This window comes from Drosophila tropicalis, unplaced genomic scaffold (genome assembly GCF_018151085.1).
Source record: "Drosophila tropicalis isolate 14030-0801.00 unplaced genomic scaffold, ASM1815108v1 contig_859, whole genome shotgun sequence".
Classification (NCBI taxonomy): Eukaryota; Metazoa; Arthropoda; class Insecta; order Diptera; family Drosophilidae; genus Drosophila; species Drosophila tropicalis.
This window is the reverse complement of record NW_027173353.1, coordinates 7595076-7622866: the sequence shown is the minus strand read 5'-3', so window position 1 is coordinate 7622866 and position 27791 is coordinate 7595076. Positions and strand designations below refer to the sequence as shown.

The 27791-nt window shown below is 37.1% G+C and overlaps 1 protein-coding gene across 2 annotated transcripts in view; it reads left to right on the top strand.

The window, feature by feature from the left end:
* Nucleotides 1-26266, top strand: part of gpp (grappa) — a 42597-nt gene extending 16331 nt beyond the window's left edge. The window contains exons 3-9 of one of the 2 annotated variants that reach the window (XM_068297760.1): nucleotides 14079-15398; nucleotides 15462-16045; nucleotides 16101-16273; nucleotides 16572-20708; nucleotides 20771-21037; nucleotides 21106-21621; nucleotides 24992-26266. In XM_068297760.1, the coding sequence (XP_068153861.1) occupies nucleotides 15120-15398; nucleotides 15462-16045; nucleotides 16101-16273; nucleotides 16572-20708; nucleotides 20771-21037; nucleotides 21106-21621; nucleotides 24992-26049 (7014 nt within the window). In that variant the 5' untranslated portion in view covers nucleotides 14079-15119 and the 3' untranslated portion in view covers nucleotides 26050-26266. Of the gene's footprint in view, nucleotides 1-14078; nucleotides 15399-15461; nucleotides 16046-16100; nucleotides 16274-16571; nucleotides 20709-20770; nucleotides 21038-21105; nucleotides 21622-23267; nucleotides 23596-24991 lie in introns of those variants that run through there. The other variant, XM_068297761.1, reaches the window with a different exon arrangement.
* Nucleotides 26267-27791: the final 1525 nt, after the last annotated feature.

Genomic DNA, 27791 nt, shown 5'->3' with positions numbered 1-27791 from the left:
TTGAACCAGGGACTATTAAATATGTGTTTTTTGCTATGCAATTCTGCGAAATTTAACGGTATTTTGCAAAATACTGCAAGTGGTGCTATTTTTAGTTTCGGGTATTTTTTGAGTATATCAAGGTTTTTTGTAAAAATCTTTGAAAACGTTGGATTTTGATAGAATTTTTTTTCTGCTTCCATTAGTAGAAAGTATTTTACGTTCAAAAACGTATTCACATGTTCCTAGAACCTTAAAATAAGCCTAGGAATCCTTTGAACACATTACCTCAGCAAGTGGTGCTATTTTTAAGTTCGCAGCTGTATGTAATGCCTGCATTCGTTGTGTGCATGTATGTGTATTAATATTGCAGGTTTCTTCTTTGTGGCTATGTATAGACACACATTGCTGTGCTGCTCTGTTGTTTGTCAGTTTTGAAAAACACGTTCTCATACTCTCTCTGTCACTCTTGGATGCATGCTTCCTCTGCTGTAGTAGAAATAGACTAAAGAAAACCAACAGAATAAGATCATCATTTACATGAGTGTGTGTGTGTATGTGGGTGTTTTTTTGTTTTTGTATTTGGAAGATGCCTTACAAGACCTAAATGAAAAGGGCAGTAAGCTTTAAAATTTTTGAGATCCTAACAGAAGGAGAATATTATACAAAAAATTACATAGATTAGATTTGTATTAAATGTCATTAAGCTTAAAATAATAAAAGCAATTCTATTTTGTCCAATTTGGCAAAGCCGCAATGCATTGCTAGATAGAAGTAGTATCCTTTAAAACCTCTAAACTAAAATTTATTGAAAACCTTTATTTAAAGCTCAGAAATGAAAAAAATTCTTTAAATGCAAAAAGTCCAAAACTATTTTCTTAAAATGTTTAATAGAATTTATAAATTAAGATACAATCTAATCTAACGAATGAGTAGACAACATAATTATCAAATTTTAAAAACAAATTAACTTTTTTTGTTTGATTTGTTGTTAGACTGAACCTTGAAAAGAAACTAGTTAGATTTCAGGGCCAGCTGGTTATAGATATTGCCTCATAACTTAAAATAATATATTATTGCATCTTTTGGAAGGGGGCAAGTTCTAAAACGTGTTGTCTATCTCTTACATAATAATGGTATAAAAAAAAAAAAACAACAAAAAACCAACTGAATGTAAAACGAAATGTGACAACAGTGCTGAGAGCGAAAAGTAGCGGCAGAACTTGTCTTTGTTTTCATTTCCTTATTCAAAAGTGACACTTGTTAACGGTTGCATTGAAATTGAGAAGCTTAACCGGAATGCCTCTCTTTCGCACGCGGTCTGGTCTCGTCATCTATGTATTTATCTCCCTCTTGCTGAACCAATGGAAATGAACACCTGCGATTTGGTTTTCGGTGTGTTTGTTTTATTTTTTTTTATTTTTGTGGCGTACGTGACTAGCAGTCAATGCAGTTATGCTGGGTCGGCTATTACGTCGTCTCGTCTATGCACTCTCTCAAACACACACACACACAGACACACATAGTTGCAGATCATACCCCTTCCCCTGCCGCCGCCCCCACACACGCACTTAACTAACACCTGTCAAACAGACGCAAGTTGAAAAGACTCGCTCTCTAATGGTATCATCGCGTTCTCTCTCCTTTTCTCAGCAGCTGGTTTTGCTTTAAGTGTGTGTGAGTGTTTCATCATTATCCCGATTGTTCCTATACTTGGTTGCCTCCAAATGCTGCTGCGTCACGTTTTCCATATTAAAATGTCTGAAATTCTGATTGGGAATTACATTTGGATATATAAAAATACAGGTGTGTGTGTGTTTGTGAATGTGCGTTGTTGCCATATTTCACGCAGTTTCAATTAAAACAGGTTTTTTTGTCTCTTTTCTTCTTTCCTCTCTTTGCATTTGGCATTCTTTAGCTGTTTGTCTCTCATTTTTGTGTGTTTCTTTTATTTATTTATTTATTTTTTGTTAAATATGTTCACTGACCTTTGCCGAATTTACCAGTTTCTGGATGTTTTATAGTATATTTAAATTTTCGTTTTTTTTTTTTTTTTGTATATTGTCTTTTTTCTTTTCTCTTTGTTTACACTATTGTGTGGTACGACGTCGCCGTTGCCACCTTTCACGCAAATGACCTTCAACTTGATTTTTAATTAAGTTCAGTTCAATGATCTGACAAAATACACACACATTCAGTCAGTCAGTCGCATAGATTCTGTCAACACATTTAGTTTATGGTTTTTCCTTTTTGGGTAAATACAAATGTTTTTAGCCAAAAATTTAAATTGAAATAACGGAATTTAATCAGCTTTAAGAGAAATTTATTTACCTTTGGTTTTGTAACTTCATTCTTTGGCCAACTCACTTCCATGTTGCCAATTTTCACATTCTTTTTGGAACGGGTCATCTGTGTAACTGTTGTTTTAGCTCTTTCCTAAATCATCTCTGTTTTAACCATTACCGGAAGTTTCTCTCATATTTCATGCAATTTAATCGCTTTTTTTCTACTTTGTACATAGTTACTTGGGCTAAGTTTTGTTTTTGCTTGCTCGCCTTTTTTAATTTAACCATTTTTTTTTCTCTCTTTCGATCATAATTCATTTTAATGCGCTTCGAAGGCAGTTCCCTGTTGCCAATTTTCAAATGCGCCTGACCTGTCGCGAGTTTTTGTTTGTGTGGGAACAGGCAACAAAAACCTTAGACAGATTTGATTATCGCGTTACTTTGGACTGCTTACCCGGAAACATAGCGCACCCTGAACCTCATATAGACCCACATAGAACATCCTTCCATCATCCCCCGCTCTAGAGTCGTCGAGGATTTTCTCTCACGATGTGTTGGTTTTTATTTTCATTTTTTCGTTCTACTCTTCTCGACTTTCCTGTGTTATTATTATTCCGGTTTTGGGTGCTGCCTGCTGCCACCCTTGTGGCAGGTTCTTCTTCTCTTGCAAGGGGCAACAAAATTGTTGCATGTTTTGCCAGGAATAACTGTCAAACCGCCTGCACTCCCACCACCCTTTCCCTTCACCCTGCTGGCATATTCTATAGTTCTTTATTTTTTTCTCATATAAATTTCAACAGTAGCTACTGCTACTGCTACTGCTGCCGAGCTATGGAGAGGAAGGATGTTTCAATTTCTATTTTGTTTTATATTTCTCTTCCTGTTTTTATCGGTCGTTGCTGCAAATGACATGAAAAAGCCACCACCACCATTACCACCCCATCCCACACAACCCCACAACCACACTTTGAGACTTTTAGACTGTGGTGTGTGTGTGTGTGAAAATTGGCAACATCGCCTTGCCCAAGTCTCTTCTATTCTCCATCTCTTTTGTGGATGTTGCTTTGGATTGGTCTTTTGTGCTCCCTTTTTTTGTGCTATTGTTTAGTGTTCTTTTTTTATTATTTGTTATTTTTTCTGTGCTTTTTCTGTCTCTACATTACTTTATTTGTATTGTAACTTTGTAATTCTGTCGAGTTTTTCTTGATTTTATTTTCTCTTATTTATTTATTTAAGGCATTTTGGCCATTTTTTCTTTGAATTGAGAATTTGATTGTGTTCTTTGAAATGCTTTTTGTTACGTGACTGTAGGCACGTGGATATATGTATGTACTTATGTATGTATGTACATATGTATGTATGTATGTACAGGGAGTTCCAATCGAAAATATTAGTAATAAAATAGTATTAAAAAAGATATTGTTCCCTTAAATTTAGGATTACGCATTTAAATGAAATCTCAACTTTGTAAATAAATTTACAACAATTTCCGAAAGCTTTAAATCTATTTTTGCCGAAAATATTGGAAAACATAACTTTATTCCAATGATTAATTAAAAATTTAATAAAATAAACTTGGAATTGGCTTTGTCTCTGTTTTAACAGCTATAAATTCTAATTTGGAATTCAAAGCGATGCTTTAATCTAATGGAAAATTATGATTTTCGAGTAATAAGAGCTTTTAGAATTTCTCTTTAAATAATAAAAGAAAGTTAAAAAATATGACAATAATTTTTGTCCCTTTTTGTGGCTTTTTTTGTTTATTGTGGTTGTCCCATATTTATGGCTTTTTTTCATTACTAGTTTAGACATTTTTGTTTGCAGAACTTTAACCTTTAGGCAATTTGTTTTAATTACTGACCCATTTAATGGTCAACCATAAAATGTTCTCCCATATGACATGCATCATAACATACATATGTACATATGAGAGATACATACATACTTACTGACTTATATATATTTATAGGAACCAGGGATATATAATGTGTGTTTTTACTTTAAAACTTTAATATGGCCAACAGCAAATGTTTTTATTTTTATTTTTTAATATTAAGAACTGTTATTTGTAGCAAATGTGTGTGAGTGTAGTGTATGTGTGTGTGTTTGTAAATGCCATTATGCAAATTTCCATAAACATAACCCAGTAACGGACTAAGCACGCTAGGCAGTCATTCCAACTCTTTTGCTCTCATGGCTCTTCTCTCCCTCTCTTGCACACACACACACACACAAGCAGTTTCTGTAGCATAGAAAATAGTTGACCTCATTTTTTGGGGCTGTGTGCATACTTTTACTGCAACTTTTTACACACACATACATACAAATCTACATTTATACGAAGTGCATGCTTTTGTGTTTGTGTGGAAATATGCCTATGTGTGTGTGTATATTTTCCGCATTAACAGCCGAAAGCTTAGTTTAGTTTAAGCTGGGTGTCGGTCTGCCGTCACAGTGACTGTACTTTCAGTGCATCATCCATCGCATACCCTTAATGAACGGGTATAACTGATAATTAATTAGGATCAGGATAAATTTAAAGTGGGGCCAAATATAAAGCTAAACCATAGAAACACCTTTTATAGAATGCAGTTTTTATTTAAGGAATTCAAAATATAGAAATAAGATTAAACTAGAGCAACAAGAGGGTGATCCTTATTTTGGCAACTTTGATTATCTGAAATACATATACATATACGATGCATTAAGGATGCAGGATTGCGGTATGGCAACTCTGTTACTGTTTTGGTTGTTGCTGTTGCTGATGCTGATAATGATGTAGCCGATGATGACTAAGATGATGATGATGGCCTACATTTTCTGCTCTTGCTTTTGTTTTATTTCATTTTCGCATTGAGCAGGTGGCTGGCATTTTCCGAATGCATTTTCTTTTTAGTTCTTTTACCAAACCAAACAACTACATCCCATGCCACCCTCTGCCTCAGCCACCGTACCGCCCCCTCTCCCACCATTTGCAATAACAAACAAAATAAATAAAAGGGTATTTCTCCCCACGTCCTTGTGCTAAAAGCAAGAAGAAAAAAAAACATGCTTGAAAAAAAATCAATAAAGCAATTAATGCAAAAAAGGCGGCAACACTGCCTGGACCCACCCCCACAGAGGGTGCTGCATGGCTGTGTATACAAAAATAAACACAAGCAGAACCCACAACGAAGCCGACGACGACGCTGGCGCTGGCGCTGACGTTGTCGGCGAGTCGTCTGTGTGCTGCTTTACGAACCAAAGCAAACTCATACCCAAACGCATTAACCCCCCTCCCCTTGGCACCAGCAACTAGCCCACTCCACCCCCAGTCAACTTAAACCACCCGCTACTTATGTACATACATACATACACGAGGAGAGGGAGGGGGGAATAATAAATTTAATTTAACTTTCAGACATCCTTTCGGCAAATTTCAAGTCCTGAAAAAACATTGACTAATTGAAATTATTCGCTGGATTTCGTTTCACATTTCGTTTAATGATATATGTACCTATTTTTAATAAAATCTAAAACAATTCATAGAAGCTAATATACCCTTGTGTGTGTTGAGAAGGGTATGTAAAAAAGTTTTGCCTCTCACAGTGTGTTTATTACTTGGTCTGGTGCTGCTTCTGCTGCTGCTCCTCTGCTTCTGCCGCTTCTTTGCTCCTGATGTTTCCAACCCTCTGAAGTCGGTTGCCATGCGGGTTTATAAGGTGGGTGGGTGGTTAACTTGCTGCAAGAGGAAAGGAGAAAGACTGATTGCTTCGGCTTAGCTTTAATATTTGCTGTAACTGCTTTGACTCTGCGTGTTTGTGCGTGTGACTTTAATATATTTTAATTCATTTTTTCTTGACTTTATGCCGACAAGGCGAGTGTGAGAGAGAAGGAAAGAAAATGAGACAGTTTGAAGTGTGGGAAAGGACTTTTTGGAACAAAATTACGAAAATATCTAAGTAATAAACGAAAAATGTGAAAAAATTATGTTAAATTAAAACGAGTGGAAAAACTGTTTGCTTTCGAGTTTAAATTTTTATACTTTTATGTGCTGAAAAACCCTTCGGAGCCGACAGCGACTCTTAAGGAGGCTTTAACTGTAATTTCGTTTATTCCCTTTGGCAAAAAGGTTTTTTCCCTTAAGCCAAAAGTTGAAGTTTCCAACTTCCAACAATATTGATCAAATTTCTGATGAATTTCAACAAGAAAATCCCTAATTCTCGGCACTTTTGTGTTTCTTGTAAAGGAAAACTGTCAGAATTATTTTTTGAAATTTTTCATCTTTTAACTGGCTTTGGTCAATTCTCAGAGGCACGAAAACCAATATGAAAAGAAGTAAAAAGTTTCCTATATAAGATTAGGGAGGGCAATATTTCATCTTTTTCTTTTTTTCTCTCTCTTTTTTTCTGCATCACAAAACTATGTGTACCACCTCCCTATATATGTACTTGTGTATCTCTCTGAGTTTTTATATCCCTTGTTTTTGCCGGGTAGCCAAGTTTCAACAACTTTTTACATACTTACATATAATCACATACATACATATATTTTTTTTGCTTAGTGTGGAGGCCTTACCCTTATCCGACCATATTACTGTGTGTATATTTTATAAGTTTTGGAGGCAACCCAAAGACCCAACCCAGGACCCAACCAGGACCCTCCATTTACACACAGCTCATCTTCTCTTGCTCTTTCTCTGTCTCTGTATCATCATTTTTGTTGCTGCCTCAATGTTTTACCGTAGGAAAGTAAATCTTTTTGACTGATGCATAAAATCCATAAAGTGCCTCTGTGCTTTCTCCGAGTTGCAGGCTTTAAAATCGTTTAGCTCGCTCTCTGTGTCTGAGTCTTTAAAAAGTGTTTTGAGTCCTGCGAATTTTTCCTTCTTACTTTTCAGAGAAAGAGCGAAAACTGAGAGCTCCTTTTGGCATTTGAAAATCGATTATTCTCTTTGCTCTATTCTCTCGAAATAAAACACTTTTCACTGAAGTTTGGCGCACCTTTTTCCCCCCTTTATTTTGGGTTTTGAGAAGTTCAAGCACATTTTTTATTTTTGGGTGTGGCAAATGTGGGAAGTTGGACAACAATGCAAAAAGAACTAAATGAAAATTGGATTTCCAAACAACAAAATGAAAAACTCTTTAAAGGGAATACTGGAACTTTTTCAGTCAATTAAAAATAATACTATTTAATTATTATCAATAAGGCTATGTGGGTTAGAAAATGTTTGCCTTTTGTAAAATCTAAAAAAGGGATTTTTTAACTAGAAATAGAGTTTGGTTTATATTTATTTATAATAAAACCACTCAACCACTCACTTGCTAACCCACTTAATCAATTGTATTGGTGTTTTCTAAAGCCTTTAATTTTCACAAGGCTATAACAGAATATCAGGAACTTCAAAAAAGCTTTTATGATAATCCAGGAAACATTTATTATATTAATGATCAGTGATCAGTGATCTATTGAGCAACTAATTGAATCGAAAAAGATCAAGATTACAAGGAAAGTACCAAACTTTAATTGCATCAAGCTCCTTTCAGATAGCTCAATCACTCCAGATATCTGAAAGGCCATATAATGCTCTTTCGATTGATATGTATATCACTTATTTAGATCAGCGCATATCTTTCCTTGTTAAGGTTTTCTTAATCACTGTTAATATAAAACAAAATGAAATATGTTATTAGATTCCAATTGAATAAGGATCTTAAAATATTGCAATGAAACAGATTTACAGCCTGTTTTGTTTCCTCTTATAATCATATGCCTAATAAATGTTCATTTATTAGCCTTGAAATTCTTGTAACTATGTTATAGTCCGACGACCTTTCCTCCAACATGTAGATTGTGTTGAAACTAGCAACAAAGTACAAATTATACATACATATGGATTAATTATAATGTTGTTCTGATCACTTTAATCGCGTCTGTTTGTCTGTCTGTCATTGGTTGCACATGTTCTACATGTCACTAGATGTCAAAGCTATGTAACTACCTACATTTATGTACATAACAATGAACTTCATCTGAAGTCCTTCGGCAAGCAGCTGTTTTCGTCTTGATCCTAAACCGCAACAGGACAACAAATTATGATCTTATAATAAAGAAAAAGGGGGACCAACAAACAACAACAAAAAAAAAGGTTTCTTCTGGTATTCCTTTTATTGGCTTTTCTCCCTTCTTCTTATTTGTTTCACGGCACGTACCAAAACGATCTGTCTCTTCCATCTGGCAGATGTTTAAAACTTGCCTCAAATGCGGTTTTATTTTTTGTGTTTCTGATGATTCAGAAGCGTTTTTCTTTTTCTGTTTTTTACAAGTAGGTCATTTGACCTAGAAAACAGGTGAAAATTGATTATCTTATCACTAGAAACTATATATTAGTTAATTTACTTTTAAAAAAATGTGTATACTTTGTATTCATTACGTAAAGTGTAAATATACGTTGGTTTTTTAGAATTTAGGAAACAATTGGAGAAATAAATAATCAACAAGATGTTCAAAATAACTTAAAAAGTTGTTGGAACTTGAAAAGAAGTGAAAAAACCTTTAAACATTATGAAACATTTTAAATAAAACTACAAACGAGAATGTTTTTTCCATCTAATATGTTTTTTTGTTGTCTCACTTGAATATGTAATTTATAAAGGTTTTGTTGTTGTTATTATTATTTTAATCCTTTTAACAATGATGCATTGTGTTCTAATTAACGTTAATGACGTTAGTTGTCATATCTCAGACGACCTTACTGAATGTATTTATGTACTTACTGTGCTTATCAGTAAATAAAATTAAATCAGAGTATTAAATTTGATGTCATAGAAATGTGTGTGTGTGTTTATATAAACCCCTTATCAATGACGACCTCAATGTGAATAAGACTCTAATAAAAATATAAAAAAAAAAGGAAACAAATTTCCAGTTGTAATGCAATCAGAATTATTCTACGCATTTGTAATTTTTATATACAAATTTGGTTTTTGTTTAAATTTTTATGGAATTGCTAAACTGAACCTTGTGCTGTTGTTTGGTGGGGTTCATTTTGTTGGTTCCTGAAATAAACCAATAAACATAGTGAACACGCGAATGCTAATTAGTGGCAATAATAATAACAACAACAACAACAGCAACAAATGCCATTAAAATTTATGTGAAATCAAAGCGTAAACTAGTTTAACCTTCACTTCAAGGCAACACGTGACCATGAGAGAACACGAGAACATGAGAGAATAGCAACAAATGAAAATAAATAGAATTTACTGAAATAAATATAGTGAAAAAACTGATTGTTGAGATACTGAGAGGAGAGAGAGAGAGAAAGAGAGACGAGCCATGTAATTGAAATGTTATTTAACAGAGGTGCAATTCATTCTCTCATTGTAGAAAAAAAAGAACCTTAAGACAAAATTAAAAAATAAATAAAAATTTTGCAATTGTTGACCTTGACACACACACACACATCGAGAGAGAGAGAGAGAGAGAGAGAAAAACACGCACAAATTGAGTTGCGAAAATATAGTTTAGAATATTTCAGGCAGACCGCTTGGCTCGACAGACAAAAAAAATGGCTAAAAAAGTACAAAACAAAGCAGCAAGAAAGATCGACATTGAAATACCCTTTATCAAGAAGACAAATTCACCATGAATAGCTTAAAATGTATTAACTAATGAATGATTAATAAGCTTTCTTCCTCATTTGGCAGCCATTTAATGGATTCAGCCCTTTAAAAATAGGATTTCATTATAAGAAATTTGTGCTACTTTTCTTTGGAGACTGGTACAAGCCTTGTGGCTACTTTAATATACCCTTTCTATACCAAAAATTAAAAGATATCAAAGTATAATATAACAACAACAACAAAAAGGCTATTCACGTGGGCGTTGGCAGGTCGCGTGGGTGACAGAGTGAGAAAGAATGAATGAAGGGAGAATGGTAGAATGAGAGATATCGTCGTTGAGGCAAAGGCGAATGCTTTTTAAGTTGATTAAAAGCGCGTTTCAGTTCTGTTTATACTTTCATGTCGCTCTCCCTCTCCATCTCTCTCCGTCTCACACTCTTCTGACTGTAATTGTGTCAACTTTATGTCTGTGTATGTGTGCATGTGTGTGTTAGTGGACGTTTGCAATGGAAATGTGTGTCACGCCTCCGCAGGCAACATTTTGAAATAATATTTAAAAAAAAAAAAAACTAAGTAAATGTAATAGAATGACAGCTAACACTAATTGGTTGTGTGTTTGGGTTGAAGCCAAAAGCAACAAAAAAAAAAACCAAAACAAAAGGAAAACCAGTTAAAAACATATTAAAATAGTATCTTCGGGGCCACAAAGAGCATATTCAAGCCATGGAGAAGATGTCCGAATGCATATACCTTTGAAATTCATTTATTTAGAGGTCTAGGCTACTTTAAGAGGTAAAAAGTTTCCAATACTGCCCCCCTCGTCTTACACTACAAAGTATTTCAAAATATCAATTTGTTTTACTAATTAACAACGTTTGAGAAGTATATTTAAAAGCGATTATATATATTGTAGGCAAATAAATAATAAGGGCTAAAAATACTTTTACTGTACAACACTGCGTATGAGTAATGCATTTCTTGAAAACACTTGCTTTTGGTAACATTCGCAATTTTGGGCAATTCTCATATTAAGAATTTACTGATTATATGGGAAAATTTCTTTTATTTTGCAAGAAATTATAACAAGTTTGTCATCTTTGCATCGAAATAAGAATATTACTCATACGCCTTGTTGTGTTTTTTTAAAACTCGTCTTCTTAAACACTTTTTGAATCAAACATAAACCAAAAGTAGTTTAATACAAATTACTTACATTTTTCCAAGCTTGAAGTAAAAGTTTAATCAGACAAGTTTCAACTTTTGTTCGATTTAGTGAAAAAACTTTTCCTTTCTCCAGACAATAACCAAATAATCCCACACATCTTCCTTCATTTTCTTTCCCTGTGACTTGGCAGGCATTTGTGATTCTATGTGTAATTGTGGTGCCCTTTCAACCCAAAAAGTACAGGCCAAACAAAAGCTTTGCCCAAAATCCTAATACATATGCGAACTTAATAGGATGTAGAGAATCCATTGTTGTTGTTGCTACTGCTGTCAGTCTGTCTGTCTGCCATCCTGCCTGCTGCCAGGCATCCTGCCATCTGTTTTGTCTTCTGGTCCCTTGTCCCTGGGCCTCTGTCTGCTTTGCTTAGCTTTTGGGTTTTGGCATTTTGATTTTATGTCGTCTTGTTGGTTTTTTTTTGTTTTCTTCTACCTAGCCCAAAGCCCTAAGCTCAACGCTTGATAAATGTGTCTGATTATATATATACCTAAAAATTTAACAAATAACTTGTATGATAATTTACCACCATAAAAAAGGGCAATATTTTACAAGAAGGGCACGAAACCTACGGGGACCAATTAAATTAATAGCTCCTTTTGAATTACTTTCAAGCACAAGAACTTTAGCAGCTTTATTGTTAAAGTTGGCCGTGTATATTTTTATCGTAATCAATAACGGTAGTTTCAATCAACGGTAAATATACATACAAAGCCTTCAATGCCAATGCCGCAAATGACCAAAGCAAACAAAAAGGCCACAGAGAGAGAGAGAAATAAACAAAATACAAAAAAAAATATCAAAGAAGTTAAATTCGGCTATGCCGAAGTTTATATACCCTTGCAGTCCTTGACAATAATAATTTCACATGTTCAAAATTTCTTTTCTGCAACTCAATTCATTAATATACAAACAAAACAATTTTACTCTTCATACTATGTACAATTTGTTCTTCTTCTTCCCTCATTCCCTAAGCAAAGCAACGCACGCATACACATACAGTTTATGTAGCGTTGCGTCTGTGTGTGTATGCATGTGCTCTGTTAACAGATGGTGACGTAGTAGGCAGCAAGCAGAGCTGCCGGCAGCGATTGAACCGATTTATATAGACTGTAACTTGTGTTCTATTTATCCGATCAGGGTCAAATTTTGGGATCTGAGATTTTATATCAAATTCTATTATATTGGTAAATTTCATGGGGATACTCCAATTTTTGCAAAAATTTTTGTTCCAGAGCTATATGATATAGTAGTCCGATCCCAAAGATTTTCATACTTTATCTCACCCGGGTAAAAAAAAGCTCCCAAAAAAAATTTCATCCCGATAGCTCTTAAGATGGCTGAGTAAAACGCGTACGCACCGACGGACAGACGGACAGACGGACAGACGGACAGACGGACAGACGGACAGACGGACAGACGGACAGACGGACATGGCTATATCGACTTAGCTTCTCATGCTGATCAAGAATATATATACTTTATGGGGTCGGAAACGTCTCCTTCTGTGCGTTACAAACATCTGACCAATTTTATAATACCCTCTGCAAGGGTATAAAAATGGGGAAATGAAGCTTGCTTAAATGCTTAAAATTAATGTACATACATACGGGCAGGACGATATTGATTAACCATAAATTGTTCATGGTTGTGTTTGTGTGTTCAACTCACACAGACAGGCCGAATGCAAAATGTGTAGTGGGGGTAGAAATTGCGGGCAATGGCATCGAATGAAGAGAAGCTTTTATACATTGCCGGCTTATCAAAGAGAAAGATAGAGAGAGCAAGAGCATACTAGATAAAGAGTCAAAGAGAGAGAGAGAGAGAGACATGAAAAGGACAGTTGGATGTGGGGATGATGATATTGGGGGTGGAGGAACTGTTTTGAGAATGGGATGCGCAGACGACACGTGTGCATATGCATAAACAACAATGACAGTACATAACGGTACATTGTATAGATGCATATACACATATACATACACACAATACAGACATTTATGTACATACATACATGTGCCTTTTTGTAGTTGCCAGACAGATTGGTCTCTCTCTCACTCTCTCTCGCTCACTCTTCCTTCGTGTGTCTGTGTGTGCGTGTAGACCAAAAACTCATTCAATTTAATGTGGCGCTTGTCTAGCCAAAAATTTTAATGCTCAACTTACATATTCGCCACTTCTCTATAAAATGTGTATTTGTTCTATGTGTAGGTTATAATAATAATGTTAATTCATTACACACACACAAGCTTTAAAAGGCTTTTTAGCTCTCTTTTGAATAAATATAAAAACAAAAAAACTTCTAAACAGACTCTTAGTATGTGAAAAGAAGGCTAGGGTGGCTTTTTATTGATTTTCTCAATTCCCACTCGACCAAATAGAAAGCTATGTGTTTTTATGCTAATAAAGTCCGGCCCCCTCAAAGTTCCCCCTGCCCATTCGCTACAACATTAAGTTAAATTAAATCTTTTTGAGCTTTAAACGACGTGCCTGGCATTAATAATTAGCATTATAAAGGAATAAATGTACGTAATGAATTTAAAAATAACGTTGCCAAAATTCACAAAACCCAAACGTATTTTTTACGTATTGCATATTAATTGGTACCAAAAAAATAGCATTCTATAAACCGCCTGGGAAAGGAATTTTCAAAAGAGATCTTTATTATACTTAAATTTACAAAATAAATGCCTTTTTTCTATGTGCAAAGTTGCCTTTACAAAATTTGAAATATTTAATGAAATTAAAGTACAATTTCTGTAGATAAGAGAAATAATTAGTTAGTTAATTAAATTTTGCATCGCACATTTACATTCTAAATATAATGCATGTTGAAAATCGCATCATTAAATTAGATTTTCAGTTTTCGCACGTTCTTCATTGTTGTTATTGCTTTTCAATTTTTTTTTTTTTTTGCAAAATTTTATTTTAATCCATTTTATTATTTATATTTTACCATTTTTGTCTCTGTTCTCTTTCTTTCTCTTACAGACTCAATAATACAAAATACAAATTCCATTTAAATTCATTTTTAAAGATATACATTAAATCTTAATATTAATACTATTAAGAGACGAGTGTACGTTGTGTGTGTGTGCAACATCATGGATCATGAATAACGGTACATGGCAAAGTGTGTTATGTGCACGTTAAATCATGGAATGCAGTGGAAATGAAACAACGGCATAATCAAGACGACGGGGTTACCAAACAAATGATTGAGAAAATGTTGTCAGATATTGAAGAAAATGCATCGTTTTCTTAACATACAACAAAATATTAAATTACGCAACTATCATCAGTTACTTTTATATTTTGTTGCCACTGCCGCCACAGCTGAAGAAGAGGGCAGAAGAAGAGGAAGAAGTGTCATTGGCGCCGGTAATAGCACCAATAGCGGAGGCAGAAGAAGAGGAACCGGAAGAGGTGGCAAGGTGGATAAGAAAAGAAAGCAGCAGAGCAAAAGAACGCAACACAACGCAACGTAACGTAACGTGGAGGAAAATAAAATACAACAAGAGGAAGGAAAGAAAAGAACAGAAGAAAGAAGACGACGAAGAGAATATAGTTGAAGATTCTTATTAGCCCAATATATTATACATTAAACCCAACGCTGCCACTGTTCCTAAGACAACAACTACAACGTAACCATTAACGTAATTGTAGCTGTAACGTAACATAACAACAAACCTAATACCAATACATAACATAAACACACACACACACTGCACCCCAAACATTGACTGCTACTATGCCAATTTTATGTTCGATTATTGTCATTTGATCATTTGAACTCCCCCATCAATTAATTAATCAACCAAGCAATCGCAGCTTCCGTTCGATCTCCCCAATGCCCCAAAAACGTTTGGATATTAAGCACTACGAATAATTACGCAACATTATAAGCACTCCACTCCCGCGCACACACACACTTACACACACCACCCACAGGACGAACGGGCGATCGATCCTGCCGCGCCAACCAAAAACCTTTAAATCTTTGCCAAAAACACTGGCAAAGTTTTACAAAATATGGCAACACCCCAAGTCAAGGACTTGGTGTTGCGTTCGCCCGCTGGCTCTTCGGAAGTCATCACATTTGCTTGGCCCCTGCAAGTTGGACATGGACAGGATAAGCATGACAATGGCTTCGATATTATCGATACAATCAAATTCGTTTGCGATGAGCTGCCATCAATATCATCCGCATTCGAGGAGATCAATCTCCATCAAATTGACACTGCCTGCTACAAGACTATGACAAATCTTGTCGATCGTTTTAATAAAGCTGTCGACAGTATTGTTGCATTGGTAAGTTGTCTCTCTTTGTCGGTTTTTAGAAATTCTATTAATGAATTTATATCTAACCCACAGGAAAAAGGAACTTCACTGCCCGCCGAGCGTTTGAATAAGTTCGCTCATCCTAGCCTTTTAAGACATATATTGCAATTAGTTTACAATGCTGCCGTTTTGGAGCCCGATAAGCTCAATCAGTATGAGCCATTTTCACCCGAAGTCTATGGCGAGACATCGTATGAGTTGGTACAACAAATGCTCAAACATGTCACAGTCAGCAAAGAGGATACGTTCATTGATCTCGGTTCCGGTGTGGGACAAGTTGTACTCCAAATGGCCGGATCATTTCCCCTTAAAACCTGCATTGGCATCGAAAAGGCCGATACGCCAGCACGTTACGCCGAGCGCATGGATTTGTTTTTTCGCCAATATATGAGTTGGTTTGGCAAACGATTTTGTGAATATAAACTGATTAAAGGTGATTTTCTTGTCGACGAGCATCGTGAGAAGATAACCTCATCCACATTGGTGTTTGTGAATAACTTTGCCTTTGGACCAACGGTGGATCATCAGTTAAAGGAGCGTTTTGCCGATTTACGTGATGGCGCTCGTGTTGTATCCTCAAAATCGTTTTGCCCATTGAATTTTCGCATTACGGATAGGTGAGTCGATTGAATGAAAGTGAATTTATGTAATCTAATGGAATTTGTTTTACAGAAATCTAAGTGATATTGGCACTATAATGCATGTTAGCGAAATACCACCATTAAAGGGTTCCGTATCCTGGACATGTAAACCCGTATCCTATTATCTGCATGTGATTGATCGTACTAAATTGGAGCAGTACTTTCAACGTCTGAAAACCAAAGGGGGTGATCACGATCACGTGGGTAAGTAATTGATTGTGTGGAGGAGAAAAGCTAATCTCTAATCAAAATTTGATTTTAACTGATGAAAATCCAACAGATTCAAAATTCTCAACTCAACTCGAATCCAAAGAAATATCAAATCTTCTCTATCATGATCAATTCAATATCAATCATGAGATCATTTTCATTGTCTGTTTTTTGTTTTTCAATGTTTTCTAATTTTTGGTTTTTATCAATGTGGTCTTAGGTTAAAACATATTTACTAAATTGAATTGTTTATCGTGTGATTCATTCTAAAATTACAATTTAATTTTTGCAGGTACTGTGCGCACTACACGGGATCGTGCCAAGCGTGAGGCCAATATTGGTTCAGGATCTGCTGGAACCCATCACAATAATAATCACAATAACAACCACAATAACAACAATAACAATAACCATCAGCAGAGAGGAGCAGAACGAGAACAGTCGAATGGTGGAACTGCGTCGCGTCATCAATCACAATCACCCGCTAATGTGAATGCTAGTGGTGCCATGGGCAGTGGTTTAAGCAGCGGAACAGGGGGAGGAAGTAGTGGTAATGGTGGTGGAGTTGCCTCTAAGACAACCCGCCAGCAAGCCCAGCAGCAGCAACAACAACAACAGCAGCAGCAACGAAGTCTCGACATGGACAGCACATCGGATAGTGATGGCGATGCCACAACAGGAAATGGTGGTAATACCACCACAACCACGAACACCACATCCACCTCAAATGGTGGCGGACCCATGACCCGAAAAGTGTGGTCCGATTGGTGCAGCTCCAAAGGGAAATCATCTCAATCCGATGAGGAAGAGAACAATAATACAAATGGAGGCGGCGGTGCAACCGCTACTGGTCGTCAGTCGCGAGCCACCACCAACACCACGATTCAAAAGAAGCGTAAAAAGCTAACACGCAAAGCAGCCATTGCCAGTAAATCAGCGGCAGCTGCCCAACGAGCAAGTGCTGAGGCAGCGGCTGTTGCTGCTGCAGCAGCTACCAGCAAGGATTCCAGCTCCAAGGAGGATCAACCACCGAGAGCGGCAAGCACTGGTCCTGGCATTGGCGGTGGCCGCAAGGGTCGCTTAAAGAAGGGCGCCCGCGGTCGCAAGTCTCTGAAAATCGCCGGCTTGGATGTTTTGCATAAGCAGACGGTTCTTAGCACCACGGGAGATGCCAATGCAAAGAAACTGCCCGCAGCCCCTGGCACTGTGGATCAGCAATTGACGTCACTGCTCACCGAAAATATGGATCACAATGAGCTGGATATACCGCTGGCGCCACAGGATACCCCGTATGCCTTGCAAATTCTGCTTGATGTCTTCCGATCTCAGTATATGTCTATGATTGAGCACATGAAATCGAGTGCCTATCTGCCGCAGGTGCAGAAACAAATCGCCCAAGAGCAAGAGCGCATGGCCAGGCTAAAGAATCGTGCCAGTCAGTTGGACAAACAGATCAAGGTGCTCATCGATGACAGTGTGGCATTGCTTAAGATACGCATGAATGAGTTGGGCATCAGTGTGAACTCACCCAACGATCTGATTGCCCAGGCCAAGGAGATAGTGGGTCGGCATAAGGATCTACAGCATACGGTTAGCAAAATGCGCAATGAGGTGACCTTCTATGAGGGAGAACAGAAGCTGATGCTTAGCAAACAATTGAAACATCTACCCGAATATCAGAAATTATTTGGTAACTCATTAAACGGCAAAGTGAAGGTGGAAATGCCGCAAGAGTTGTCGGAGACAACAGCACAAGAGCTCGTATTGAAGGAGATAGCCAATACGTTGAGTCAGCGCAAGAAATTGTATGCTCAAGTCTCAACAATAGAGCAAGAGACATCGGTTTTGCAAAAGACAGCGGAGGAAAGGACCACAGCGGCTGCCCTGTTGGCTCAAGGTACAAACATCAGCCTGGCAGCCAGTAGCAGCAGCAGCAACACTGGATCTACAAATAATTCAGCGCCTCCTCCACCACCTCCACCACCTCCACCACCAGCATCATCAGCGTCTGCATTATCAACTTCATCAGTTGCAATCGCAGCAGCACCAATAGCAACATCTTTAGCAGCAGCAGCAGCACCATCCGCTTCTTCTCTTTCCGTGTCCGTGCCAAATTGTAAGATGACAACAACGACGAGTAGTAGCAACACAACCAATAATCATTTGAAAAGTGCTCGACGTAGTCGGGAGCATCGTGCTCGATCCCAGGAATGGCCTGAAGTGCCCGAAGTTGGTAAGATCCAAGAGAGCAATCCAGAAGTTCTTGCTCAGAAAATTGTTGAGACATGTCGACAAATTGAGGCTGGTCATTATCAGGTGAATGGCAAAAATAAGACAAATGCTGAAGTGAATCAACACCCTCCTCCACCGCCTCCGGCTACCACCCCGTCAACGGCAGCAGTGAAATCCTTGTATAAGGACAGCACTCTGATGCCAGCACCTAAGCAACAGCAGCAGCAGCAACAGCAGCAAATGCAATTGCTTTCTTCCATATTGCCGAAATGCGAGTTACCTGGTCTGTCATCCTCCTCCATTCCGAACTCCGCCCCCTCCTCATCATTATCATCTTCGTCCATTATGGGACGCAGTGCCGTTAGCAGCATTAAGCAGGAATCACCAAAAGTGGCCAATTTTGAGGATCGTTTGAAGAGCATAATTACGACAGCTTTAAATGAAGATCAAGAGCAGCGTAGCAAGGCATCAACAACAGCCATGGATTCTCTGCCACCGCCAACACCCACACAAAGTCCAGCTCCAAAGCGTAGCAAGCAACAGCAGCAGCACAACCACCACAACCACAACCACAACCATCATCAACAACAGCAGCAACAACAACAACAACAGCAATCCCAAATGCATCCCCTACACAATATTATAACTGTTTCCACTCAGGGATTGATGCATTTAAATGCCAATACCACCATATCTCCCATTACACCACCATTGCCAGGACCAGCGGCTGGAGCAACAGCCTCCACAGCTCCGCCACCGCCAGCTAATCTGCCCTACGGTGCTGGAGTCTATGGTGGTAAGAATCATGGTGGCAAATATCATCATCAAATGCCCATAAAGGAATCAAAATATTCACCGGCTTCACGTCATGGCCAACATGCGCAATTGACGCCAACGCCAACTTCATCATCTTCCCATATGGCCAATTTATATGGTCCAACTGGTGCTGGCGGTGGTTCTGTCAGTTCTGCCAATGCTAATCCTCCTCCAGCAACAGCAGCAGCAAATGATTTAAGCTATGGCCAACGTCGTCGGGGTACAGTGAGTGCCTCGTCCTATGAGCATTTTATGGTTCAACAGCAACAACAACAGCAACAACATGCCCTTATGTTGGCCGCTGCCGCTCATGCGGCGCAACGTCAACAGATGCGAACCGAGGAGCAGCAGCAACAACAACAACAACATCGTCTGCCGCAGCATCATTTGCTACATCATCAACAGCAACAACAACAACAACATCATTCTCACCCAGCTCATCATCATCCCAACGAATTCAAGACACCAGCTGAGAATCTACAACTTCAACGTTCCAGCTCACGTGAGCAATTGATGTTAGTGGAACAACAACAGGCCCCACCATCCCATATGGAATTGTTGCCACGTTCGAGTTCGGCGAATTCCCTGGATTATGGCTCAAATGCCTCCTCAACGGGTGGTGGCTATCGTGGGCGTCCACCCAGCCGACCGAGTTCGAATTCTTCACAACCGGATTACACACAAGTATCACCAGCCAAAATGGCCTTACGTCGTCATCTCTCGCAAGAGAAGCTTAATCAACCGCCGCAGGCCACATCGACACCACCAACGGCACAGCAGACACCTTCTTCAGGTGGTGGCAAAACCATAGGTGATCTGGTCAATGGTGAGATTGAGCGTACGCTTGAGATTTCCCAGCAGAGCATTATCAATGTAGCCGTCAATATGAGCACAACGGGTGTGGGAGCTGCAGCCGCAGCCCATTTCATGGATCGGGCATTCCCCAATGAACGTCTGCTCATCAATCTCAATGCCCAGAGGCCGGAGCGTGTGAATATTAGGCCCTTACAGGATGATCATCATGCAGGAGGATCATCTAATGAACAGCCCACCAATTACAGCCAACAGCAGCAGCAGCAGACGACAGGATCAGGCAGTAATTTGGCTACCCTAGCTCATGTGGCTTATGCCCAGAAATCACAGAGACCCATGTCAACATCATCAGCATCCGCATCCGTATCATCGGCACTTAATCCATCGCGTTCTGGACGAGATTATCAGCCAGTTGCTTTGCCACGTGCCGAAATGAAGGGATGCATTGAGGCCTATTTCCATGAGGAGCAACAACAACAGCAGCAGCAACAGCAAAAGACAAAGAATGCAGCAGTTGGAGGAGTTGGAAGGGCATCGCGTTTAAATGGAGCCAATCCACCTCTGGAGGGTAAGTATTTAGACATGAAAACAACAGAACAATTTTCTTCATATGAATCCCTATTATTCCAGGTCTAGCCGCTTCTCTGCAAGATCATGTGCGAGCCAGGAAATACAAAGAGGAGAACGAAGAGCGTCAACGGAGGGCGGCAGCAGCAGCCTCATCATCCTCTACAAACGCCACATCTTCCTCATCCTCGTCTGGAGGAGCGCCCCCTACTGAGTTGAATCCACATTATGCTCATCAGGCTCCGCCTGCCCATAATTATTTGCACATGCAGCAGCATCATCAGCCAAATCCACATCAACATTTAAATGGAACACCGCACAAAGTCGAAAGTAAGCTTTGATTTCAAATACTGGAAACACACAAAAAAATTGATTTCTTACTCTCCCCATCTTAATAGTTGGCATTAAGCGTACATCTCCGCTAGCTCCGCACCAGCAACCACCACGTCCAGCCAAATTGGCGCACTTTGAAACTCAGCAGCAGCAGCAACATCTTTATGCCAATGGACAAGTGGTGTTGCCGCCACCGCCAGCAGCACATGAAACCACCACAACTCCCTCGCCCACACCTTCATCATCCTCGTCGTCGTGTGGTGGTGGCGGTAGTGGAGGCAGACGAAGTAAACTTTTGATAGATCCACCGTTGTTAATGAGTCCAGAGATTAACTCATTGATGGGTGATGAACGACCATTGCCACTGGCGGTGCACCATCATCATCAACAGCAGCAGCAGCAGAACCAACATCAACTCCATAATCATCATCATCCACATGCACATCAAGTGGCACAGCAGCAGCAGCAGCAGCAAGCACATCGTTTGCCACTCCATGGACAAGCAACTTTAAATATGAATGCAACACGTGGCAGCAGCAGCAGCAGTAACAACAATAATAGTGCCAATGCCGCCGATGATGGTAAGCCATATGTAGGACATTTAATAGCACCATTACCATCACCAACATCAGCAACAACAACATCAATCACAGCAACTACAACAACAACATCAGCACATTTAACACAATCAAAAGCACAACCACACCCAATTCGTTGTCGCACTCGTCTGGTTGCCGCTCAAACAGTGCCACAAGATCTAACCATAAAAAAGCCAATTCGAGCCATTTCATCAATTTCGTCCTCGTCATCCTCTTCCTCCTCGTCGTCGTCTCCATCTTCGAGTGAAGACAATGATGATGATGATGAAGATGATGTTGATGATGATGATAATGACTCTGAATCCAATGACACAGCAATCAGCTTCTATACACATGCTTAATTATTTGCCTATACACACATGCACATACATAATACACACACACACACCTGCACACACATCATTTGTTTTTAAAATTTTTGTACATACATTAATTATGTAAATATTCAAAAAGAAAATCAAAACAAAAATAATTATTGCTTGCCCTAAAAAATATGCAACACAAAATGCTTTTTTCACTTTCATGTTGCGTGTTGTTTCTTTGGTGTCATTTTGTACTCTGTCCTCCTTTTGTAGTTTGCTTTGTCACACACTCACATACAACAACACATTACACACACACACACCACACACACATTTAAATGGTATGCTGTTTTATAGTATTTAAAATGTATTATATTTGTATTTTTTATTTTGTATTGTTCAGTTTTTTCATGTATCTTAATTTTTGTAATTTTTAAGTGACTTAAACAAAACAAAAAAGTTTTATTTATAATAACAATTGAATGAGTAGGAAACTTCATCCGTGTCAACTTCATAGGAAAATCTTCTTCTTTAAGGGAATTTTTCATAGATCATGAGAAATATTTGAAAGTTCTCAACCAAACCAAAAAAAAAGAAAACTAACTTTTTAGGTTCTTTATCTATTTACCTATCTTTTTTTTTTTTTTTTCAATAAACTATGAGATCTTGGCTTTTGGTTAACACTGAAAACTACACTTTGCGAAAAGAAAGTAATTTGGACTGATCCATAGCTACATTTAATAATCAATTCGCGGTGCATTAATTGGGTTTTACAACATTAAATAAATAAAATAAAATATATATTGTATATAAATCAACAAACATATCAACAATGCCAGCAACAACCATTCAAAGTGTCAGATCAATCATCTATATCCACAAACATACAACGTTAACGCTCTTTGTATAAACCAAAAAACTCAAAAACCCATACCCATACACACAAACACGCAACAACACACACACCCACACACACACACACCAAAACTCACCCATTTATTTCAAAAGTTAATAATTGAAAGTTAAAATCTCTCTGGAATGTTTTTTTTTCCTCCTTACATACTACATACATATATATTATTATGCATTGCAATTAATTTTCAATTTGTACTAAAACCAAAACCAAAAAAAAAAAAAAAAAGAAACCAACATCAATCGAAAGCAAAAATGATCAATTTATTGATAATTGCTGCCCCTCGTCCCTTGTCTCTATGCATTTTCTCTACCACTTCTCTCTCTCTCTCTCCTAAATATGCCATAATGACACACACATATATATATGTATATCCCTTCTTCTTCTTCTCTATATACTCTACTCCCATACAGTTACCGATTTGGTGGCAACGCAACGTACTATAACTAATTATGATCCCAGACGTCGACTTCGTCTGACCTCGACAATGTCTGGTGCAACGAAACCATTAACAGCTGCCCATCACAATCAGAATCAAAATCCCAATCAGAATCCGTATCCGAATCCGAATCAGAATCACAATCAGAATTCTCCAAAACAGAATCCCAAACATAATGGATATGTTGTGGCCGATAGTAGTAGTTTGCCGCACGATTAATCGATTGATTGACATACTGAAATGAATGATTGATTGAATGACTCACTTTCAAAATTTTTCCAACGTAAACAATACCAAAAATGAAAAAAAACTACAAAATTTACGTTGGTTGGGCAAAAAAAGAAAAGAAAAAACGAAAAATATAAAAAAAAAAAAAAAAAAATGAATAAATTACAAAACTTAGAGTACAAAATAAAACCCAAAAGCTATCTAAAAAGAAAAAAAAAAAAAAACAAACAACTTAAAAAAAAAAACGACCTCTAAAGACAAAACATTTAATTTTTACGTTCAATAATAATTTTTATATCTATGTATCTACCTAACAAACAAAACAAACCAAAACCAAAAAAATTGTCAAAATTTTTAATCAATTGAAATTTTTAAACGAGCATGTGAGGTAAGTTCTGTTGCGCCTAATTGGATATATCTTGATTTTTTTTTCTTCTTCTTCTTCGTTTTATCACAAGATGCATTCGGAAAAGTTTTGAGGTTTCTACAATATAGGTACATATGTACATAAAGCTGAATATGATGATATGTATTAGCAGAATATATATAGGAGATCTTTAGGCCTTTAAAGGATCAAGAAAACTAAAGAATTGGGACGTTTATTAAAGTTCATAACCTAAAAAATATGAAATAGAAGTTAAACAAGATCAATCAAGAGACATTAACTAAGTTCCTATAAGTTTTATATACAAGTTTATCAAGTGACTTAGCTTAATGGGGAACTAAAATGGTGAAAATAAGGAAAATTTGAGTCTAAAACTATACAAAAAGCTATAGAAGTTTTAGAATAATCTGAATAATCATTTTAATAGAAGAAATACGAAAAAGTTATAAATTTTTTGCAAATAATGATAACTTTTCCCAGCGCATTGCATACTTCAAGGGGCAAGTTCGTTCGTTAAGTCATCGACTTGATGATTAAGAGTTATCAAAGCATATAGTTAAGTACTTACTTAAAGTTAGATTTGCGAGAAAGTTAAATAGTCTTACTAAAGTTAGCTTATTAACTTAATTTAACTTAAACAAATATTTAATAGTAATTTAGATCGATTTTCCTGAAAGTTTTTTTGAATGCATTTTGTTTGTCATTTAATAAGATTTCTTTAAATTTTTATTTCAAATTTATTTATTTTTATTTTTAAATTTATTTATGATTTAGCCTTCATACACACACACACACACACACACACACACACTCACCCATACAAACACGCACGCATACACACGCACACACATTCACTCAATATTTCTCCTTTGCACGCAAAAAAAAAAAAAAAAAATAAATAAAGAAAACTACAAAAAAGTAAGGAAAAAAAGAAATTTATATAAATCACACACACACACACACACACACATTTATAGGGGTTTAGGGACTTTGCCATCGTATGTAAAAGCAGAAAAGCAAATTAAATATTTAACTAATCGCAAATACTTTTCTCCCTCTCTTTCTGCCCATTGTTTGTCTGCCAGATGATGTTATAGCTGCCGATGATGAGTCACATTGGCAGCATCGTGTGAGCTCTGGTTTCGATCGTTTGGTGGCCTTCGCCAGCACCGAATTGGACAAGACGAGGCGCAGCATTGACGGCGATACAGTCCCGGCATCGATTAGCTGCAACACCTCACCGGATTCGGGAATAACCACACACAGTAGCAGCAATTCGGATGCAGCGCGTACATTTCTGTCCACCTCATCGAGTTCGTCGCAATTGGAACTGCCACCAAGCAGTGGCAGCAGCAGCAGCAATCAGAGTCTGTACAACAGCCAACAGGCTAACAATCAGCAGCAGCATCTTCATCACGGGCCGCAGCAGCTGGCTCAGCCTCAGTTGCCACAGCCTCACCATTTGAATGCTGCCGATCATCTGAGTGACAGTAGCATGAAATCCACAGCCTCATCCTCTCTGGCAGCCGGTAGTTCGTTGAAGACTATCTCGCCGGTGGACCCGAGTGCCATTGAGTCGCCGCCGCTGTCTGATGTCGGTTTGCCACGTACACCCAGTCCCAGTGCTGTCAGCGTAGCCACGCCTCCACCGATTGCCGGCAATGCCGGGCCGCCGCAAACTATGCCAATGGCCAATGAGTTGCGTATACCATTGAAATATCAACGTAAATCGAAAATCGGTTCCGAAAAGCATTATAAGAAAAAGTTTTGTGAACGCAATTGGGAATACGATTGTGAGGATGAATTGCTTGCATATTCCAATTTAAGTGCTCCAGCCACAGCAGCAGATGCAGCCGGCAATGGTCCAGTTGTTATGGATTCTAGCGGCGGTGGTGGGTTGAGTGCGAATGCAAAGTCGTCTGGTAAATCACCCAAGGAGAAATCATCACCACATCATCAGCAGCAGCAACAACAGCAACAACAGCAGCAGCAGCAGCATCATCACAAATCATCCAAATTTAGGCCCAAAGGCAAAGATTGGGATTGGTCATTGGATAGTCGCAGTCAGACAGGCGAACTAATGCCAACTCCAAACACAGCGGCAACAACAGCAGCAGCAACAACAACAACAACGAGTAATTGAATTAAAACATCAAATTTAAATTAATATAATTTAGTGAAATTTTTGCTGAAAGAAACAAAATGATTGAAAAACAAAACCCCCCCCAACCAAAAAGTATGCTATGCTTTTTCATACTTTTCGATTTAGACCGATTTCTCTTCGATTTCAATCTTCTTATTATAATTCATTTGTATGTAATTAATTTAATTGTAATGTTTAATTAAATGAATTGTGTTTATGTGTAGTTAACTTATTGTATAGAACAGACCTCCCAAAAACCCCTCCCCCCTCCGCCCATATCTACCCTTCCCAATAACCAACTTTGGTCAAGCCTTTTTGTGTTTCATTTATTTTAAATCTTGCGTTTCCGCAAATCTTTTTGTAATTAAGTGTATTAAGTAGCCTCTAAGACACAAATCATGATATATATATTTAGATATATATATACATATGTATAAACCCAATTGATGAACAATGTTACTGATTTTTTTAATGATTTTAATCCAAACTACTATGACGATGATGATTATTGATTGTATATTACGTTTTATTTAATTGTTTCATTGTGTTTTACCTTAAGTTTTTAAATAATGTGTGTGTTTTTTTCCCCCTCCACCTTTAATTTGTCTTTGCTTGTTTTCTTTTATCCTTATTCTTTTAAAGTTATTTTTTAAATAAAAATTGTGAACTAAAAACAAATGATTCATTTTATTTTCTTTATGTTCGATTTAAAGAACATTTTAAACAAATTAAACTTATTCTGCAGATTATTTTATATTTGGTTTTCTGTTCTAATCAACATTTTATTGAGATTTTTGTTTCAGCTATGTCAAAATCTCTCCAAAGTTGTATTGGGACCAAACATTTAATTAATAATTAACCAAAATAAACGAAAGTTGCTTTCAAATTAGTGGAAAATGTTCCAATGAATTCCCCAATTTTTAGAAAGTAAAATTTTTATTGTTTTCGTTTTGCCGCATAGCATAGAGACTTATCATTAACAAATTGCACAAATGCACAAAAATTTAATTTTTTTTGGTTTTATTTTTTTCAAAAAATGCCTCATTTATGTGTATATAGAGAAATTTGGTGTACTTTAATGTCAAAAAAAGCGAAATAAAATAAAAGTTAAATACTTATATTAACCTATTTAGAAAGTAATAGATAAAAAATACAAAAAAATAAAAACCGAACTAAAAGCTATGTATAGAAAATAGAAGAAACAGAAACTGAAAAAAGAGAATAATGTATACAAAATGCAACAGGATAAAAAAAAAAAGAAAGAAAAATTAGAAAATCAGAAAAACACCAACAACAACAACAACAAGTAACCTTATTAATAAAAAGAATTTTCCACCTCAGCGAAATAAATAACAACAACAATTTGATATACATATATATATTTAATCTCAATGAAAAAAAAATTAATAAATTTAAAAAAAAAATGGCAAAGGCAAGTCAAATATCAGGAAATCCAAAAAAAGAAAATAATTAACAAATTGAAAATAATATTAATAATTTACAAGCGCATTTAAAACAAAGTTTAACAACAGCAACAACAACAACAAATCTAACAAGTATATATACATATACCTATACGTAAATGACCCCTAAAACTAAAAAAACTAATCTTATATAACAAATAGTGTTTTATATAATGTTAACACAAAGAAGAAAAAAAAACATTATGGAATATATATATACACACACACACATACATACATACATAAATATTAAAGGATATAACAAACGGAAATCGATCA